This window comes from Suncus etruscus, chromosome 6 (assembly GCF_024139225.1).
Source record: "Suncus etruscus isolate mSunEtr1 chromosome 6, mSunEtr1.pri.cur, whole genome shotgun sequence".
Lineage (NCBI taxonomy): Eukaryota > Metazoa > Chordata > Mammalia > Eulipotyphla > Soricidae > Suncus > Suncus etruscus.
Window position 1 is genome coordinate 46,202,390 of NC_064853.1, and position 13,040 is coordinate 46,215,429.

General features: G+C 42.0%; 1 protein-coding gene across 1 annotated transcript in view; it reads left to right on the forward strand.

The window, feature by feature from the left end:
• Window positions 1-69: 69 nt before the first annotated feature.
• The window catches only part of SNRNP40 (small nuclear ribonucleoprotein U5 subunit 40), a 37,542-nt gene continuing 24,571 nt past the window's right edge, over window positions 70-13,040 (forward strand). Inside the window, exons 1-4 of the mRNA XM_049774913.1 lie at window positions 70-239; window positions 1,360-1,489; window positions 4,012-4,105; window positions 6,664-6,829. Of these exons, the coding sequence (XP_049630870.1) occupies window positions 87-239; window positions 1,360-1,489; window positions 4,012-4,105; window positions 6,664-6,829 (543 nt within the window). The 5' untranslated portion in view covers window positions 70-86. The remainder of the gene's footprint in view (window positions 240-1,359; window positions 1,490-4,011; window positions 4,106-6,663; window positions 6,830-13,040) is intronic.

The following is a 13,040-nucleotide window of genomic DNA, read 5'->3' on the forward strand; positions in this document are numbered from 1 at the left end:
AGGAAGTTTGGAGTCGGAGCCAATCGCGTGGCGCCGGAAGTTGGCGGCGCCGGTGCGGGGCGCCTCTGAGCAGAGTGATCGCCGCCATGATAGAACAGGCGAAGCGAAAAGGCCCAGAATTGCCGCTGGTTCCAGTCAAGCGGCCGCGGCATGAGTTGCTCTTGGGAGCGGCGGGGTCCGGCCCCGGAGCGGGCCAGCAGCAGCAACAGCAGGCAGCGCCGGGAGCTTTGTTGCAAGCTGTAAGTGGAGCGGCAAGGGGAGTCTCGGCCTCCTCCACTCATCCTTTCCTCTGCAGTGCGTGGGGACAGAATGAGGCTCTGGCTGGAGTTCAAATTTATGATCGGTTTCTATGGTCAAGTGGCTGACGTCCTGCGCTTCTTCCAGATGTTTCCCTGTTGGAGACCTTTCTCCAGCTCGCCCACCCTGTGAAATGGCAGTAGAATAGGTTAGGGGCTTGAGTTCAAAAATCTACATCGGGGAGCCGGAGAGATAGCAGGGAGGTAAGGCGTTTGCCTCGCATGCAGAAGGACGGTGGTTCAAATTCCGGCATCCCATATGATCCCCCGAGCCTGCCAGGAGGAACCCCTGAGCGCTGCTCGGGTGGGACCCTCAAAAAAATAAACTAGGAAGAAACTACTGACAAGAGTTGATGATTATGATAATGCACCTGTTCTTCTGTCTAATAAAATTATTTGCCCAAATTTTGGTGAATCTTAAAGCCTCAGTGACCAAGGTCATATTCCTAAATAATTTGTACTCTGCAGGGTTATTAGAAAGTTCAGTTTAATCATTCATTAAATTAGCAGAAGATTAGAAACCTTTAATGACAGGAAATTCTCTACATTCACGGACCATCTTTTCTCTTGTGGAAGAAAAGAAAATATATAAACAGGGCTGTGGCTCAGTGTTAGAGTGCCCGTCTTGCATGTGTGAGGTTCTGGGTTTAATCGCTGGCACTGCAAAAATAATTACTCTGAAGAAATAGAATAGCATTAATGGAATGCAGAGGGAAGATGGGATGCTTCTTGACTTTGATGAAAGAAAAATATGAAGATTTTTTTTATCTACTCTAAGGAATCATGCTGGAAGATAGATTTCCATCTGTCAGGGACAGTGACAAGTATAATGGATTTGATACAAAAATGTGTTTAAACATATTTAAGTAATTAGAAGAAGACTGAAAGTTCAGCAGGTGTTTCTAATTGGATGCAATACATAATGTGAAGTTACTCTCTAAATCAGGAGAAATTCACTCATTTTCCCCCTTGTCTCTCCCTAGTAGCCCAATTTTGCACACCAAACCCTTTTCGCCCCCATTTTTGTAACTTTAACAACTATTCTCTACTTTCTTTTGTTTAGGGGCCTCCTCGGTGTTCCTCTCTTCAAGCTCCAATCATGCTTCTCTCAGGACATGAGGGAGAAGTATATTGCTGCAAATTTCATCCCAATGGATCCACCTTAGCATCTGCAGGATTTGACCGACTAATATGTAAGTCATTGTTTCTTAATCCTAAGTGATTGCTATGGTTTTGTTTTTGTTTTGAAGCTGCACCCAGCAGTGCTTAGGGTTTACTCTTTGCTCTGAACTTAAGGATCAATCCTTGTTGGCTGCATGCACGGCAAGCACTTTGCCTGCTATACTATTTCTCCAGCCCCAAAAGTGATTGCCCCTTTCAAGTTTTTAGTGCTATAGAAAATATCTACCTGAGTAAAATGTATGACTACGTGGCCAGAGTGGGACATAAAAATGCTGAATGATTTTGAATGTTGAATTTGGCTGGATCCATGTGGATTTTTTTTTGGGGGGGGGGGGGGGAGTCACACCCAGCAGTGCTCAGGAGTTACTCCTGCTCTATGCTCAGAAATCACTCTGGGGACCATTTGGGATGCTGGAATTCGAACCACTGTCCTTCTGCATGCAATGCAAAGCCCTACCTCCATACTATCTCTCCCCACATCCATGTTTTAAGTGTAACAGTTTTGTTACAATTCCAAATAATGGCTGAATTGCTCTAGTTTGAGAATATTTTTTAGAGTCACATCCTGAACTGATTTAGTAAAACAAGAGATATCAGCCAAACAGGTTAATGAGAGTAATGGGGAAATATATAACTTAATTTTTGAAAGGTAGGAAGACTTCTTGATTATATTTAGGATCTTTACTTAAGGAAATGATGACGAGATCCTAAAGAGGTAGGCAGCGGGCCCGGAGAGATAGCACAGTGGCATTTGCCTTGCAAGCAGCCGATCCAGGACCAAAGGTGGTTGGTTCGAATCCCGGTGTCCCATATGGTCCCCTGTGCCTGCCAGGAGCTATTTCTGAGCAGACAGCCAGGAGTAACCCCTGAGCAACGCTGGGTGTGGCCCAAAAAACAAAAAAAAATAAAAAATAATAATAATAAAGAGGTAGGCTGCAAAATCTAGGTATTCTACCTGTATACCTAGTTCTCAGCTAGTCAGGAATGCCCATTTTTCTGATAATAAAGAGGACTTCACTTTGGGGATTTATGAGAAAAGGCAAGAAAAATAATGGAAGCAACTGATTTGTTTTTCTTATGGTATCACTTGTCCCTTGTCAAATTAAGTTAAGTATTTGGCTCTTTGCTGGTAACTCTGGGATAATTTCTTCATTAACTTTTTTTCTTCATTGATCATTTTGATTTAGGTGTTGTGTGGTCCTTATAAATTTACTGATGGCCAAGTATCTGGAATGCTTAGGATACTTTGCATAGTATTGTTGCTTACTAATGCGCTGAATTTTATAAAAACTAAAAACCTCTTATCAGAAAAGTAATGGTTGGGGGCCGGAGAGGTGGCACAGCAGTAGGGTGTTTGCCTTGCGCACGTCTGATGGACCACGGTTCAATCCCCCTGTGTCCCATATAGTCCCCTAAGCCAGAAGCAATTTCTGAGTGTATAGCCAGGAGTAACTCCTTAGCGTCACCAGATATGGCCCAAAACCCCCCAAAAAAGTAATAGTTGTCTATATATTCTTTTTGTTTTGGGGCCACACCTGGTGTGTGTGTTTGTGTGTGTGTGTGTGTGTGTGTACATCTATTAACTAATGTCTTTAAACTCATGAAATGTGATTTTTTTTTTGGTCAGTCTGTGTGTGTGTGTGTGTGTGTGTGTGTGTGTGTGTGTGTACACATCCATTAACTAATGTCTTTAAACTCATGAAATGTGATTTTTTTTTTTTTGGTCATTTTTTCCTACGTATCAGGAAAAGTCAGTGGTTAGAAGCAGTAATAATAGAGTTATATGGGGGCCAGAGAGATATAGCACAGCAGTGAGGTATATTTTTTTTTTTTTTTTTTTTTTTTTTTTTATTTATTTTTTTTTTTTTTTTTTTTTTGGTTTTTGGGTCATACCCGGCAGTGCTCAGGGGTTACTCCTGGCTCTATGCTCAGAAATCGCTCCTGGCAGGCACAGGGGACCATATGGGACGCCGGGATTTGAACCATGGACCTTCTGCATGAAAGGCAAACACCTTACCTCCATGCTATCTCTTCAGCCTTTGTTTTTTTGTTTGTTTTTTTTAACTTTATTGGTTGGTTGGTCGGTTGGTCGGTCACACCCAGAAGTGCTCAGGGGTTATTCCTGGCTCTGCACTTGGAAATCACTTCTGGGAGACCATATAGGTGCTGGGAATCGAACTGGCTCTCTCCCAGGTCAGCCACATGCAAGGCAAATACCCTACCCCTGTGCTATCCTCTGGCCTCGGTGGTAGGGTGTTTGCCTTGCACGCAGCAGACTCAGGACAGACGGTGGTTCGAATATGGCATCCCATATGGTCCCCCTACCCTGTCAGGAGTGATTTCTGAGCTCAGAGCCAGGAGTAACCCTTGAGCACCACAGGATATGAACTCCAAAATGAATAAATAAATAATATAGTTATATGGCAATCTAGTTTTAGAACTATTGTTGGTAATTTCCTCTTACCCATTCTGAGGCCAATTATGAGTTTTCTTTTCCTTAGTAATGCTCACAGAATCTTTGTATTTCTTATAGTGTTATGGAATGTCTATGGTGACTGTGATAACTATGCTACACTGAAGGGACACAGTGGAGCAGTGATGGAACTGCATTATAACACAGATGGCAGGTGAGTATTCTACAGAATAGAATGGCAGCTATCTCTCTAATGCTTGTTATTTTTTTATATGTTATCCTTGTGCGTTTTTTCTCTTAAGAATCAAACCCAAACCTACCTAGGACCAGAGAAGTATTACAGCTCTTTGTTGTTGTTGTTGTTGTTGTTGTTGTTGTTTTAGTTGTTTGGGTCACACTCAGTAATGCTCAGGGGCCACTCCTGGTTCTATGATCAGAAATCAGGGGACCACATGGGATGCCGGGATTCGAACCACTGTCCTTCTGCATGCAAGGCAAATGCCCTACTGCTGTGCTATCTCTCCGGTCCCAGTGTTACAGCTCTTGTCTTGCACACAGCAGGTCTCAATTTGATCTCTGGCATATGGTCTAATAAGCCCTGAGCATCATTATCAGGTGTGTCCAAAAAACAAAACCATACAAAACAAAATTGTCAAAAAGCTTATTTTGGGCAATTGCTTTACTGTCTTCCTATCTTCCTGAGTAATATGTTTCAAGTAATTTGTTTCAAGTTTGCATTCTGTAAATACTTATCTCTATATTATAATAAACCAGTAAATAGGGGCCGGCAAGGTGGTGCTAGAGGTAAGGTGTCTGCCTTGCAAGCGCTAGCCAAGGAAGGACCAAGGACCGTAGTTTGATCCCCCAGCGTCCCTTATGGTCCCCCCAAGCCAGGGGCAATTTCTGAGCGCTTAGCCAGGAGTAACCCCTGAGCATCAAACGAGTGTGGCTGAAAAACCAAAATAAATAAATAAAATAGAAAATAAAAGTAAATAAATTTATTTTGGGGGCTATAGAGATAGTACAGCAGATAAGACACTTGCCATACTCAGTACCTAACCTATATTCAATGCTCAGTGCCCCGTATTGTCCATAAGCACCACCAGGAGTAAATCCTGAATTCAGAGCCAATACTGATCCCTGAGCATCACTGGGTATAACCCAAAACCTCTTTTCTTAAATGTACTAAATTAAACAAGGTAATTTTTATTATTTTCAATAATTATTACTCTAAACATATTTTAGATAGTAAAATAATCCATATTTCTCTCGTTCTGAAGATAAGTGTCATTATGGTTTTTATGGGGCCTTTTGCATAATTCAAGGTATTTGGTTTGGGGCCAGAGGGTGCAACAGATAGGGTGCTTGCCATGCACTTGACTGACCTGGGTTCAGTCCCCTACCTCCAATATGGTCCCTTGAGCCTACCAGGAGTGATTCCTGAGAGCAGAACCATGAGTAAACTGAGCACTGCCAGGTGTGGTCCCAAAACAAACAAACAGGGGCCAGAAAGATGGCATGGAGGTAAGTCGTTTGCCTTTCATGCAGAAGGTTGGTGGTTCGAATCCGGCATCCCATATGGTCCCCTGAGCCTGCCAGGTGTGACCCCAAAACCAAAAAAAAACAAACAAACAAAAAAGCTATTCATGACGTTGTTTATGTGTAAAATTAAACTATAAATATGGTTTTGTCTGCTGCTATTTTTCTTTAATGCTAGTATTCACTTAACATTATTTAGCATTATATCTATATATACATCACATGTATTTTATTTTTAACCTTTAGAATTTAGGATTTCCATGATCAGCTCTAAACACTTTTTTTTTTTTTTTGGTTTTTCGGGCCACACCCGTTTGATGCTCAAGGGTTGCTCCTGGCTAAGCGCTCAGAAATTGCCCCTGGCCTGGGGGGACCAGGAACCGCAGTCGAGATCTTTCCTTGGCTAGCGCTTGCAAGGCAGATACCTTACCTCTAGCACCACCTCGCCGGCCCCTCTAAACACTTTTTTAATAATTAAGAAAGCATGGCTTGGCCCAGAGAGATAGCACAGCGGTAGAGCATTTGCCTTGGACGCAGCAGATCAGGATGGACTATGGTTCGAATCCCGGCATCCCATATGGTCCCCAGTGCCTGCCAAGAGCTATTTCTGAGTGCAAAGCCAGGATCACTGCTGGATGTAACCTCCTCAAAAAAAAAAAAAAAAAAAAGCATGGCTTAGCTATTGGGTCAGGAATTGTTATCTCTGCAGCTAGGAGCAATTAAAAAGTGTCAAGTAGGAAGATAGCTTACATATAAACTATTATATATCACAAAGAAAAAAAGGACTGAGAAAATTGCTGTATTTGGTATATAATATGTCAGGGATTCATGGAAGGAAATATATCTATATACCATAGAGTAGACCTTGTAACTGTAAAGTATCGTTAAGATTTTGGAAAATACGGTTAGATGTATTCTAGCAGTATACCATAGATTGATATAGTAGTGGTGATCTTTTTTTTTTTTCCCTTGGTTTTTGGCTTTTGGGTCACACCGGCTGCACTCAGAAGTTACTCCTGGCTCTATGATCAGAAATCGCTCTTGGCAGGCTCGAGGTACCATATGGGATGTCAGGATTCTGACCACCATCCTTCTGCGTCTAAGGCAAACGCCTTACTGCTGTGTTCTCTCTCCAGCCCCCAACAATGGTGTTCTTAGACATTTTGGCAGTTGGAACGATAGATTAATATAGTTTGTCCTTATTTATTTTTTGTTTTTTCTCTTACCTTCTAGTATGCTCTTCTCAGCATCCACAGATAAAACTGTGGCAGTGTGGGATAGTGAAACCGGTGAAAGGGTTAAAAGACTAAAGGGACATACTTCCTTTGTGAATTCCTGTTACCCGGCCAGAAGGGGCCCTCAGCTTGTATGCACTGGCAGTGACGATGGAACAGTTAAGGTAGGTGTTGTCTATGTTTATTACATTTTCAGAGATGACACATAATGAGAACCTAGTAAGCTATACTGTAGTCTCCTTTCCACAACTTTGTTTTCACACTTTATTTATTTATTTATTTATTTTTTTTGGTTTTTGGGTCACACCTGGCAGTGCTCAGGTGTTACTCCTGGCTCTATGCTCAGAAATTGCTCCTGGCAGGCTGGACCATTTCAGATGCCAGGGATTCGAACCAATGACCTGCGTGAAAGGCAAACAAAGGGTTTACCTCCATGCTATCTCTCTGGCCCCCACTTTATTTTTTCTTTTGGGTTGAAGGGAAGAGGGATTGGGCCACACCTAGTGGTTTTCAATATTTTTTTCTTTCAACTCAGGAATGCCCTCTGGCAGTGCTCTAGGCACCATAAGTACCACCAGGAATTCAAATTGCCTCCTGTACTATCTCTCCAGCCTTCTCCCCTCAATCCCTTCTCCTTATTTTCACTTTTGGGAGTTTGTGGTCCACATCAGGTGTTGCTTAGGGTAGAATATATATTTGGTATCATGGATTGGGCTCAGTTATAGGCAAGGCAAGCACCTAATTCCTGTAATATCTCTTTGGCCCCTTTTATAGCACTTTAAAATACAAGTTGTGGAACCAACAAATAATAGCAAAATAGCAAAAATAATAGCAGGTAGGGCATTTGCCTTACATGTATCTGAGCCATGTTCAATTCCCAGCATCCTATATTGCTGTCACCAGAGCACAAGGAGTGATTCCTAAGTGAAGAGTCAAGAATAATTCTTGAGGAGCCTGGAGAGATAGCACAGCGGCGTTTGCCTTGCAAGCAGCCGATCCAGGACCAAAGGTGGTTGGTTTGAATCCCGGTGTCCCATATGGTCCCCCGTGCCTGCCAGGAGCTATTTCTGAGCAGACAGCCAGCAGTGATCCCTGAGCACCGCCGGGTGTGGCCCAAAAACAAAACAAAAAAAAAAAAAAAAAGAATAATTCTTGAGCATCACCAGGTATGGCCCAGAAGGCCAAAGTAAAATACAGGTAAGTGGCCCCAAAACCAAGAGACTAAGTGATACTGGTTAATACTTTAAATGTATGACAATATTTGAGCCATTTTCCATCATTTTTCCTTGGAATAAAATGAATCTCCTGAATTAGATGCTTACCTTAACTGTATGTGATCTTGGAAAATTTACTTCCCTGATCTTCAAGTTTTTTAGTCTTTAGAATAATGTTTCTGATATGCACATCTGCAATTGTAATATACATGTCATTTTGAAATGACAAAAAATATATCTCAAAAGGCTCAAGTACATGATTTTAGTAAAATAGGGTGCCATCTTAAAGATTGTTTAAGAGTACAATGTTTTTCAATCTTTTTCTGACTTTTACCCTTCATTTAACACCCTAGTCTCATGAGTGTCCTCCCCATCTACAGGATTTTCATCTGTGGTCCTCAAACTATGGCCCACGGGCCACATATTGTATTTGTATCTGTTTTGTTTCTTCATTGCAAAATAAGATATATGCAGTGTGCATAAGAATTCATTCATGGGGCTGGGCGGTGGCGCTGGAGGTAAGGTGCCTGCCTTGCCTGCGCTAGCCTAGGACGGACCGCGGTTCGATCCCCCGGCGTCCCATATGGTCCCCCAAGAAGCCAGGAGCAACTTCTGAGCGCATAGCCAGGAGTAACCCCTGAGTGTCACAGGGTGTGGCCCAAAAACAAAAACAAAAACAAGAAAACTACCATAAGGCTGTAGTGCTGTTATGCTGTTTTTTCTTTTCTTTCTTTTTTTTTTTTTTCCAGTAGCTCAGTGAAGAAAGAACTCAGGTAGTCTTGATTCTTGATTCTTCTTTTTTTTTTTTTTTTTTTTTTTTTTTTTGGTTTTTGGGTCACACCCGGCGGTGCTCAGGGGTTACTCCTGGCTGTCTGCTCAGAAATAGCTCCTGGCAGGCACGGGGAACCATATGGGACACCGGGATTCGAACCAACCACCTTAGGTCCTGGATTGGCTGCTTGCAAGGCAAACACCGCTGTGCTATCTCTCCGGGCCCTCTTGATTCTTCTTTATTACTTATTGCCAGTCAAGATTTATATTTGGGGGCCTGAAGAGATAGCACAGCGGCGTTTGCCTTGCAAGCCGATCCAGGACCAAAGGTGGTTGGTTCGAATCCCGGTGTCCCATATGGTCCCCCGTGCCTGCCAGGAGCTATTTCTGAGCAGACAGCCAGGAGTAACCCCTGAGTACCGCCAGGTGTGGCCCAAAAACAAAAAAAAAAAGAAATATTTATATTTGGAAAATATTCTTGATCTGAGACTGAAGTCATCGTTGACCCAAGTAGGAGCATGAGTTTTCAAGTGTCAGTCAGATATCTGGATCAGTGAAGTCCTCTTGAAAGTAATAGATTGTCTTTTCAATTGAGCCAGACTATAAAAAATTGTGAGTGCTGCCTGTGTGTGTCTGTCTCCTATCCTGTCGCGTGAAACTCTTGGGAGTGGGCCAAAAAGAGGTTCCAGAAGAGCACTTTGGCTCCGCTTCACTACATGGCCGTGTGCTCTTTCTAAGGAAAGAACACCATCACAACAAAAAGAAAAATCACACTAAGAACTGTGCTGGATCACTGAAGCCCAGCATTTCTCTCTAGACTGTCTTCTCTGCTGCATGCTCGGGCCTAAGATTTGATCCTGTGTGAGGCTTCATCCACGGAAGACTCCCCTCCCTTGAAGGCAAGTCGACCCATCCAGAAAGGGCGGAGCCAGAGGAGTGTGGCTACCTACATCATTTAGCAAATGAATACCACCTCAACACGTAGAAAAACCCACAAGTGTGACAATGGGGAAACAACGCAGGCCAGCATCAGACATAGAGAATGAAGATGACAATTATAATGACCAACCAACTAATCAACCTCTCAGATAAGGACTTTAGACAAGCAAAATGGAAGAATCTCAAAGAAAAAGAAACCATGGATCGAGTTGAACATAACACTAATAAGAACCAAGAAAATATGAAGACAGAAATCACAAAACTCCAAACTGAAATAACATGTCAACTAACAGGCCTGAAAAACTCAGTAAACAAAGTGAATGACAAAATGGATAAGCTCTGGGACAGGGCCCGGAGAGATAGCACAGCGGCGCTTGCCTTGCAAACAGTCGATCCAGGACTAACGGTGGTTGGTTCGAATCCCGGTGTCCCATATGGTCCCCCGTGCCTGCCAGAAGCTATTTCTGAGCAGACAGCCAGAAGTAACCCCTGAGCAATGCCGGGTGTGGTCCAAAAAAAAAAAAAGAAGCTCTGGGACAGGGTACCAGAAGCTGAGAATAGACTTGGTGCTATGGAAGATGAGATAAATAACAATTCCATATAGCAGGAGAGATTGGGAAAACAAAACTTAAAGCAAATGAACAAACAGTGGAAAAAATTAGTCAAAGAATGGGAACAGATGAAAATAGAAGTCTATGATAAGCTCAACAGAATCATTGGAGTCCCAGAGACCCAGGAAGAAAACTTCCAGGAAGAATCAACGGTCAAGAACATCATTAAAGAGAAACTTCCAGAGCTAAGGAATATATGTGATCAAATCCTGCATGCTCGAAGAGTACCAACCAAAAGAGACCCCCAAAAAAATACCCCAAGATACATCCTAGTCACAATGATGAATCCCACAGATAGAGACAGAATTCTGAAAACAGCAAGATCAAAAAGGGAAATTACATTCAAGGGAGCATCCTTGAGATTTACAGCAGACCTGTCACCAGAAACACTCAAGGCCAGAAAGCAGTGGTGGGATATTGTGACAAGACTGAATGAAATGAATGCTTCACCTAGAATACTGTACCCAGCAAAACTCACTTTCCGGTTTGATGGAAGAATACATGGTTTCACAGACAAAAAAACAGCTCAGAAACTTTACAGACTCAAAACCAGTCTTAAAAGAAAAACTGAAAGACCTAATTTAAGACAAGACTAACCAAAAGACACAACAAATTTCGATATAAAGATGGCATTAAATCCCAGGACAATTCTTTCTCTCAACATCAATGGACTAAATGTACCAGTTAAGAGACAGAGTGGCTAAATGGATCAAAAAACTCAATCCAAGGGCCGGGCGGTGGCGCTGGAGGTAAGGTGCCTGCCTTGCCTGCGCTAGCCTAGGACGGACCGCGGTTCGATCCCCCGGCATCCCATATGGTCCCCCAAGAAGCCAGGAGAAACTTCTGAGCGCATAGCCAGGAGTAACCCCTGAGCGTCACAGGGTGTGGCCCAAAAACCAAAAAAAAAAAAAAAAAAAAACTCAATCCAGCCTTCTGCTGCCTACAAGAAACATACCTGAATAGTCAGAACAAACATAGACTCAAAATAAAAGGCTGGAGAAAAATTATCCAAGCAAATAACACCCATAAAAAAGCTGGAGTGGCCATACTAATATCAGATAATGCAAACTTTATACTCAGGAAGGTTGTAAGGGACAAAGATGGACGTTTTATATTAATCAAGGGGTATGTAGAACAGGAAGAAATAACTCTCCTAAACATATATTCACCAAATGAGGGGCCAGCAAAATATTTAATACAATTGTTGACAAATCTGAAAAATTATATCAATAACAACACAATAATTGTAGGGGACCTCAACACGGCTTTGTCAACACTGGATAGGTCAACCAGACTGAAACCCAACAAGAATATATTAGATCTGAGGAGAGAAATGAAAGAAAGAGGTCTAGTGTATATATATAGGAAACTCCATCCCCAGAAACCTGGATACACATTCTTCTCCAATGTATATGGGACATTCTCCAGGATAGACTACATGCTGGCACATAAAACATACCTCCATAATATCAAGAGGATAGAAATTTTGCAGGCTACCTTCACTGACCACAAGGTTCTGAAATTATTTGTGAATTCCAAAGGGACTCAGAAGAAAAATTTTAACAGCTGGAAGTTAAACAGCCTCATACTGAATAACCAGTGGATCTGAGATGAAATCAAGGAGGAAATCAAAAGGTTCCTGGAAACAAATGACAAAGACACAAACTATCAGAACTTACGGGACACAGCAAAAGCAGTACTGAGAGGAAAATTTATAGCTTTGCAAGCACACATCAGGAAGGAAGAAGGAGCTTACCTGAGTACCATAATGACACAGCTAATAGAACTAGAAAGTGCTCAACAAAAGGACCCAAAAATAGGGAGACAGAAGGAAATAACAAAGCTGAGAGCAGAAATCAACGAAGTGGAAACCCAAAAAACAATCCGAAAGATCAACAAAAGCAGAAGTTGGTTCTTTGAAAAAATGAACAAGATTGATAGACCACTGGCAAAACTAACAAAGAGAGAGAGAGAGAAACTTGATCACTCATATTAGGAATGAAAAAGGAGAGATCACTACTGATATGGCAGAGATTCAAAGGGTAATCAGAAACTACTTTGAGAAATTCTACACCACTAATAATGAGAACCTGGAAGAAATGGATAAATTCTTGGACTCTTATAATCTTCCACGGTTGAAGGAAGAGGATGTAGTATATCTAAACATCCCCATCACTATTGATGAAATTAAAACGCTAATCAAATGTCTGCCCAAAAACAAAAGCCCAGGCGGATTCACTAATAAATTCTTTCAAACTTTCCAAGAGGAACTATTACCAATCCTGGCAAGACTCTTTCATAAAATTGAACAAACGGAAACACTTCCAAATAGCTTTTATGAAGCCAACATCACCTTGATACCTAAACCAGACAGAGATGCTACGAAAAAAGAAAATTACAGACCAATATCGCTGATGAATGCAGATGCAAAAATCCTCAACAAAATCCTGGCAAATAGGATTCAATGCCTCATTAAGAAGATTATCCACTACGATCAAGTAGGTTTCATCCCAGGAATGCAAGGATGGTTTAACATCCGTAAATCTATCAACAAGAAAAATAAAAACCACATAATCATATCAATAGATGCAGAGAAGGCATTTGATAAGGTCCAACACCCATTCTTGATCAAAACTCTCAGCAAGATGGGAATGGAAGGAACCTTTCTCAATATAGTTAAGGCCATCTACCACAAGCCAGTGGCAAATATTATCGTCAATGGAGAAAAAGTAAAAGCCTTCCCTCTAAATTCTGGCACAAGACAAGGCTGTCCTCTCTCACCACTCCTATTCAACATAGCACTGGAAGTACTCGCTATAGCGATTAGGCAAGAAAAAGAT